General features: G+C 33.2%; 1 protein-coding gene across 1 annotated transcript in view; it reads right to left on the reverse strand.

Moving 5' to 3' along the window:
• rdgA (retinal degeneration A) overlaps window positions 1-9079 on the reverse strand; it is a 56254-nt gene that overhangs the window by 45377 nt on the left and 1798 nt on the right. The window contains exons 2-3 of the mRNA XM_013319769.1: window positions 8838-8984; window positions 7384-8105 (exon numbers count right to left, since the gene is read on the reverse strand). Of these exons, the coding sequence (XP_013175223.1) occupies window positions 7384-8105; window positions 8838-8984 (869 nt within the window). The remainder of the gene's footprint in view (window positions 1-7383; window positions 8106-8837; window positions 8985-9079) is intronic.

Here is a 9079-nt window from a genome sequence, read left to right on the forward strand (position 1 = left end):
TCTGCTAACTCCATACATTGCAAAATTTGCCTTGTCACTCTTCCTTCGTTCATCATAATAGCCAAACAGAAGGGATTTGTAGTCTATTCGTATATCCAATTATCCACGAACGAAAGAGTAATATTTCATAGTACATTTTGTATACGTTAAACGTGTGTAAAGGTTACAAAGAACACAAAGCATTCGTTCAATTATTTCTACAACGTTCGCTATTGTAAGTTACAAGTTGCTATAGAGTGTGACTCGCGAATTCTAGCGTAGTAATGAGTCAGCTTTATGTGGAAAAGTGTTTAAATATACAATTATTTTGCTTACAACTATTGTTTTTTTTTGTGAATAGTTTGTTAGGCGCAATTTGAAACAGTTTGAACAATAAGGGTAGAGAATTCAGTCAATTTCGCATGGTTAAATCTTACAAATAATTTATATCATCGGGAAATGGTATATATCTTTTGTAATTGATATCGCTATGCCATCGGTTTTAGAAATAAAAAAAACGTATTTTAAGGTTATTATCTTAATCTTAATAATATTATAATTGCGAATATTTGTATGGATTGATGTTTGTTGGAATGAAGGAGCTGCATGAATATTGCTGAAATTTTTAATAGATGTGGATCGCAGACTGGAAGTACAAATAGGCTACTAATTAATTTTTAAATCCGCTCAGACGTATTCGCGGGCGACAGCTAACGTGTTAAATTATTTTGGACTACTGTAACCTACCTACATATATAAGTTTTTTGGTCACAAAAGTAATTCTGTACATAAAGTCAATATTATCATGGTAGATATTGAAGTAGACAAGCACACGAATATACTAAATAAAGTTACACGTGCCGTCTGAATGTTTTACTATTGTTATTTATTTGTTGATCAGAAACCTTTCAACCAGACGATATCGTCGAGTACTCTGAATAAATTCACAAGGGAATTAGTTTGTTTTACTAAATACAATATGTTTTGTATACATTTCCTTAATTTATTATATACTTGAATAAAATATAGCTAAATATCAAACAATTTGATAGCTATTATGAAAAGTATATGTCATTAAGCGAATATTACGTATCGAAACTAGCATTAAAAAAAATTCTATAGACGATGGAAAGTAAGGAGGATGGAAAAGAGTGGTTAGATTTTGATAAACTTTGGAAAATAATATAATTAAGTAAAAAGAGAAACTGAAAATATTATAAAATAGAATAAGGAAATAAGATTAGCACGCACTGTTTGTTTGGTGATATATTTACAACCGCTATTTTAAACAGCAACAAAAAAGGAAGAAAAAATACATTATGTTCGAAATATAAAAATTATAAGTAAAAAGTGTAAAGAGGTGTGTCGACAATAAACTCAAAATGTTTATTTTACAGCTCTTATAATACTTCTTGAAGCTATGTTAATTGGTCCAAGTATTAATTTTGGCTAAGAGGATACAATAACAAATTATTTAATAAACTTTGTAAAGCAACGTATACTAAGCTTCATCCTTCATACATCGATCCATGTTCACTTAATGATATGCTGACGTACACAACGTGCATCGCTGCCCTCACGCAAACTAACATATTAATTTTAATGACTCAATGAATCGCTAATAATTCACTTCGACATCAAACTACCACGAGGCAACGGCTATACTTAATTATGCGAACATGTAAACGCAACGTTAAATGACGTGTGGCGACAGAACACCTCTTCATCTGATTTAACAATTATGCATTCGCCAAGAATTCATGTTGATATATCTTACTTTTAAATAAGAAAGTATGGACGGATGGATGTTTATTAGAAGGTATCTTCGTAACGGCTCAACGAATATCGGTAAAATTTAACGTATATGTATATCATAATCTGGAAGTACACATAGGCTATACGCAAGGACAGAGTCATGGGCGATAGCTAGTCTTGTTTAAGATCAAATTTACAAATAATAATGCACGAAATTTTATGATTTTCTTTATAAATGTAGGAGTCACATATGACATCAATTACTTAATTATTTATGAAAACATATAATTGGACTAACTTAATTTGAAAACTACTTGAATATTCAATTTAATTTACTTGCGCCGTATAACTTCCTAAAGCCCAAGTCAGAATTATAATAAACAGCGTAATATAAAATATTTCTTTCATTTACGCTAGGTGGCGCTGTTCGCTACAGGTAATTTATTACAGTTATTTTAATTAGTATGAAAATGGAGTTTATTATTACAATATTCTATATGACTAGAAAAGTTTTAGGTCGAAGCAGCCCCTGGATCTAAAAATATAGCGCAGATTGCTTACTGTATTACTGATGATTGTAAAATTCTCACAAATTCATCTTGTATTATTTCCTCTTTAGTCAAAACACAGAAAGAAATAAAAAAAAACTTTTGTAGTTGTTAGTCTCTGAAATCGACTATAGTATAAGAATGGAAACCTCTCATAAACGACTGATTTTTTTAAATTTTATATGCTTAAAACTTATGTACGTCTAAATAAAATAATTTATTTTTGAACGTAAGCGTGAAATGAGCGTTGTGAAGGACATGCCAATATAATACAGAGTTTGGAACAAACTTTTTCGACGAGACATTACAAAACGGCTTTGAAAAGCGCCTAAATTATTTACCTTTTACTAAATTAAACATTCATATTGAAAACAAAACAAACAGAACATATTAAAACTTTTAAACATCTCTGTAAGTTAGTACAATATTTAATATTTACTGATTGTCGTCATTGCTATAAACAAACAAAATACAATTTATTTTCTTTCTTAAAATGTTTGTCGTAGCTTGAATGAGGTAATGAGTAAACCTATATAAGAAACATAGTTATAATTAACAATATTTTTCTGATTATAAAAAATGGCTTGGTTCATTTTACTCACTTGCGAAAGTGTGAAATAAATTAAAAAATGTAAAACATTTGTAGTTACTCTTACTGTGGCTTTTTAATAGCAAAACATTTGGACAAAAACATTTTGCTATCTCTTTTTTTATTCAAAAATTAATAAAAGGACGGTAATATATTTTTGTACGGCAACTCGGACTAGAGCGTCGGTGGCTCAGGGGTCAAGAACTTGACTTGCAATCTACAGTTCCTCGGTTCAAATCCCGCCATGTACCAATATATTTTTCGATTTCCGATTTACATATGTACATTTATCCGACGTTCTTACGGTGAAGGAAAACATCGTGATGCAACCTGCACATATCTGAGAAGAAATTCAAAGATATGTGTGAAGTCAACCCACCAACACTGGGCCAGCTTGGTTGACTATAGCCTAATCACCCTTAACCTAGGGTAGGCTCCGAGCCCCTCGGTGGAGACCTATAGTTAGCTGATGATGATGATGAACTCGGAGTAACGTTTTTAAAATAATTTAAAATGCATCGCAAAAAATAAACATAAAAACAACAAAGACGTTTATAAATACAGACAAAAAAGAAGAACGATTCCCTGCAGGCCACGATGCTTTTAAAACGCTTTTAAAATATGAGTAAACTAACGTTTTTAATATACATGCCTCCTGCAGTTCCCTTCGTTTAGTAGAAAAAACACATCCGATATTTCCTCTCTGTACAGTTTTTGCTTTTTAAAGACTTCACTTTTACTTTACTTAAGGTAAATAAAAATATACATGGTAAATTTGGATTTTTTTATAGCTTTGGCTTATTCAAGTTTATAGGTTTGTTGCCTATGTTTGTTACTGTACTTTATAATTATTTCATAATTTATAATCAGAAAATTAGGCGCGTAAACGTACTCGGGTAGTAATAGGTGAAGTATGCATTAGCTAACCGCACTATGCCCCGGGGCGGGCGGTTTACCGATGCATGTTTCCGACAACCGCCTACAGGCCTCAAGTTCCATAATTCCATATAACCAAAGCTTAGAAGATAAACTTACTAAGTAGTTTTGCTTCGTCGGTAGCCAGTTTTACTTTAACTTTTACGACACTTTGATTTAAACAGGTTTTTAAAGATAACAAAGGGAATTTCGTATTTTTTAACATGACGTTGTTATATTCGTACCTCTGTTATTTCATCGAGCGAAACGTTAAGTTAAACCTTTGCTTGTTTAAGTAACGAAACAATGTCAAAGGTACAAATAATATGTGGAATTTTATTTTCAATCGGGATTGCCTGAGGGACTTACATAAAGGAACTGGTTCTATTTTTAAATTGAAACACAAAAATGTAAGCGTTACTATTGTATATGAGGTCTATTAGATTGTAACATCAAACTCAGAGATTTGTAAGAATGAATAACAAGATTTAAAAAAAGTGTTTTTAAGAATTAGAACATTGATCGCAGTCGAAAATATGTAGTTATTAATCTGGAATTCATTACTTATAATTTCATTATCGATTTGAATTGATCGTCAAAAGATTTTCGTAATTCGCAAAATTTTTAACCCTTGAATTTTGATCTTATTTCATGAAAATATAAATTACTTACATAGACTAACATTGTTTTCGTTAGAATTGTGAGACATAAGATAAACCGCAAAATTGTTTACTTGTTCGTGTTTAATTCAATTTTCAGTGGAACAGCATATTAATTTAGGTCAATAAGTTTTTATAACATTTACTCTGGGGAATTGCTAATTAATTAACAAAGTTGTCAACACGAACAACATCGACTGACACAATATCTACAGAGGAGTTTAAACACATTTATTTATAAACTAATCCGCGCGGAGTTAAAGAAAAATTCAGCCGTTCATCTAAACATTCGCATTTGTAATATTAGTAAAAAGTAAGATTGGAAATTTTGGCGCGTTATCAAGATAAAAGTTAAATAAGCCTTGTTTTTCAAACGCCTTATTTAAAACGTTGCAAAAACGTAGTTCAAAGTAATTTCCGCTTGCGCACAAAGCAAGTTCAACTAAACAGTTTACATTAAATACTTAACTGTGTTTAAATAAGAAGCGGTTATCTTTTTAAATAGTTATTTACATTTTAAGAGACTCTTACCGTGTGTTTCTGAGACCAGTTTAAAGCTTATTGTTATCTCTGTTTTGTCAAAGATACTGACAAAGACGACGTTATGTTTTATATTACGCAGAGATTTCGGTCTTAGAAACCATCGGTTAGTTGTTTTTCGGAACGTAATGAAAATGTAGTTTTATATTACGTGTTATAAAACGTGATCGTGATCACCCACACCTGTTATTCCGTTTAATATAGACTTTGACTATCTTTTTTCTCTGTACTGTTAGTAATATTTTTTCAACAGTTGAATTTAAAGCGGTTGAAGTGAAATCTTTTTTCCCGAACTAACACAGGAGGTTAATCTTACTAATATTATAAACACGAAAGTTTACATAGATGGATGGATTGAAGTTTGTTAGAAGGTATCTCCAAAACGCCTAAACGGATCTTGACGAAATTGGCATGGATGTAGAATATAGTCTGGAAGAACGCATATGTTATGTTTATGTTTTTTTTTAATTCTAAGCGGACAGTCACGGGCGACTGATAGTATTAAATAAAATATTTAGTTATCTTGTAGCAGTTCATGATAATGACTTCATCAATTGTTTTATTTCTTCACAACAGCTAGCAGTAAGAATGCCGTCAGAAAACTTGCTCATTCAAGTATCGCGTGAAAAGAAGTGCCATTTTAAATTCTAATTTGCCGGCCCCCATACAAAGCCGCTATTCAAATCGTCAGCGAGTAAATAAAGAAGGTTTTTCTAAAGCCTTTTACGTCTGCACGCAATTCGTTTCTATTCGTGTCTATGAAAAGATGGCTACGGTGACCATGAACTGCTTTCTGCATATCAACTTTATGTTTAATTATAAATCTGTGTAAAAAAAATGTCGCAATTTGTAGAATAGCAATGAACGCAATGCATCGAAATGTCTTATATGTACATTGCATATTAAAGTTTACTACCAACTCCCTGTCTTTTTCCCCATGAAATGTAGCACTTTTTACAAATATCCATTTTTATTTTATTTTAATTTATTATTAATTTTAAAACATGAAGTATTGATTGTGAAGTATTTTAATAGGTTTTATATAAACCTTTCTCATAAATAAACAGGAAATAAAGAATTGTAAAATTAAAACATCGCTTTCTTTGAATTAAAAACGAAGTAAAAATCCTAAAGCCTTCAGACATCTGAAGCACTGTTTATTATTAACTCGGTAAAATTCTCTTCTTCTTTAAGTTTATTCTACTTGATAAAAGTATAACAAATGAACTTAAAGTTGAAAAACTGTTACGAATCTATTTTTTTATACGAATAATTTCTACTGAAATATACATAAAATTTTCAACAAAATTATAAAATTTTATAAAACAGTATACAAAAGTATCAATGGTAGATAATTTCTATTGTGCTAAAAAAACAACTTAAATAACTATATAATGATTGAAAAATGTAATAAAATAGTTTCGGTACACTGAAATTAAAACAATACAGAGATCAAAGAGATGTTCAACAAAATTATCAGATACTATGTTCAGCCTTTAAGTTTTCATATTAGCTTTATAACTGAATCAGTGAATTCTCTTTCTACTGTTTAATGAGTTTTAAACATTCTCTAAGTAACTCCTTAGAAAAGCTTAACCGTGGGTTTTTACAGCTCTATCACTTCTATAAAAACATTTTTTTTTCTATCAAAATAAATGATTTTTTGGGAGTTACGGTAATAGCACGAATAAGCAAACATGTCACTTTTACGTTAAAGCCACGAACTGTCAAATGTTGGAGAAAAACGATAAATTCAACAACCGTTCGTAAACTTTGTTTAAGGAAATTCATGAAAGAAATGTATACTTTATGTAGAGGAAGAACATTCTTTTTTTCAGCCATCCATCACCGCAAAGTAAACACGAGCAAAAAGTTACTTATCTGTGAAATTCATAAGCTCACATTAAAGAAAACTTTCTGCTTGCCTACACTCTATATTTCGACTGCGAGGTTGTTGTTACTTATTAATAAGTTATACACGTAACCGTGGATTTCAACTACAAAAATGCTTTTACATAAATATATTTTTCACTCTGTTTTTTTATTTATAGGGACGAGAATATTTTTTTTGTTTCGTCTGTCGAAAATTACATTTGAAAGCAAAGGAAGAACTTCATCTTTAAAATGTAAAAATCTTAGAGAAAATAATGAAGTACTATAATTATATAATATTACATGCATACACAGTTATTATAAAATATAATTTTAATCAGTTACAAACATAAAAATATACAAAATATTTAAGAAAAATCAAGTTGTAAATAAAAAATAGTTTATTATTTCAGAAAAGCATGCAACAGACAAAAAGAATATTTCCTGAAAAGAAATAAATTATTAAAAATAAAAGAAAAACAAAATAATATAAAGAATGATTTTATTAATTTCTATATTCACTGACCTGTCGTCGAGAGGTTGTAGAATGATAACATCGGCCTCTTGAGGTCCCTGATGTTGTAGGGGTGCCGGTGTCTGCGAGGAGGTCAACGCGAGTGCTTTGTATCGGCTCTGTTCGGCGGTAGGTAGCACAATATCCACGGATCGCGAACGTAAATTGTTACCGGGTACTGTCAGCGAATCACCAGTGCCGCTGAGTTCCTCCGCGCGAGAACCGCCCGATACTTTAGAGAAACACGAGTCGACGGAGGCGGCGCGGTCACGTTTTAACTCGGGCACGGCGAGGTATATGTCGTGCACGAATGTATCTCTGGCCGAACCGTTGGCATCCTGTTCGGAAGCTCTGACATTTTCTAAGGAACTTCCGGTAGGCTCAACGAAAAAGGCTTCCTGTCTAGATATTGACTTTCGTCTTTGTGGTAGGATAGGTGGTTCATCGCTGGGCGGTTGCAGTTCGAAGGACGGTGCGCCGGGCGAGGGCGGTGGCGACTGTGGTGCCGGTAGCAGAGTCCTGGGCGGTGGCACTGGAGTCAGGAGAACTCTCGGAGAGTCTGTCTCGCTGTCGTCGTCTTCGTCGTCGTCCTCGGCCGAGGAGGAGGCGGGCGGGCGCTCGGGCGTGACGCGCTCCTCGCTGCGTCGCGCCAGCCATGTCTCCATGTGCCTGCAGTGGACGCATGGTGGCGGCGTGCCCTTACCAGATCTACGTCTGGACCAGAGACGTGGAACCTGGACATATAAACAGAATGATGTTAAAATTTATTTTATTTAGTGAAACTGTTAAAAAATGTTTCATGGCTCTCTAAATGTCCCAAAGTTAAATCAATCGATTTACTCTTTAGTACAAAATCGTACAAATTGGCAAGGGTTGGCCGTCAGTTTCAGTAAGTATATCGCTAACTATATAAATTTTACCACGTGATATTATGAGTATCTTGTCGTCACTTGAGTTTCAAAACTGTTGATTGTTATCAACTTTTTGGAAACTCATCCTATCAATTGCACAATTAAATTCTGCTTCCAATTTTATTCTTTCATATTATAATTGAATATTTTGCCCGTTAATTCTATTCATTCAGTTCTGATTCGATAAAGTTACTTGAAAGAACGCTTGGAAGCACTGACTAAAGTTTTAATTTTCCGATTCTTTGTAGATTTTTTATTTATTAATACCTTACATAAGATACAGAACAAAAAAAATCGACATTAGAAAATTGGGTAGGTTACATACATAGAAAATCTAGTGTGACTATTCATTTTCATTGTAAACATACAAGTTAGCATAGGTAAATTTGTGAAGGCAAAAGTACTAGAATTGGCCTTCAGTACCACACTCAAAAGACGAAACATGGAAATAGTTCCACATAACGCCTATTTTTAGTGTGGTATTCCGATTGGTTCCGATCGACTGGACAATTCTTGCAGCAGCTAATACTACTGAGACTCAAGCAGTGTTCTTACCTCGAGATAAGTGCCAGAGTCGTCGGAGCCGGCGGAATCAAAGGAGCGGCTACGCGCGCCGGGCTGCGGCACCGCCAGCAAGCCACCGCCACCGCCCGGCCCGCGTGCCGCCTCCAGCTGGATCTCATCGAAAGACGCAGATCGCACCTATGAGTACAACCATACACATAAATAAAATGACGAAGATTTAGATAACAACAACCTGCTGTGCTAACATTACAAAGAGTGGGAGAACAGGGAGA

This window comes from Papilio xuthus, unplaced genomic scaffold (genome assembly GCF_000836235.2).
Source record: "Papilio xuthus unplaced genomic scaffold, Pxut_1.1 DF826115.1, whole genome shotgun sequence".
NCBI lineage: Eukaryota > Metazoa > Arthropoda > Insecta > Lepidoptera > Papilionidae > Papilio > Papilio xuthus.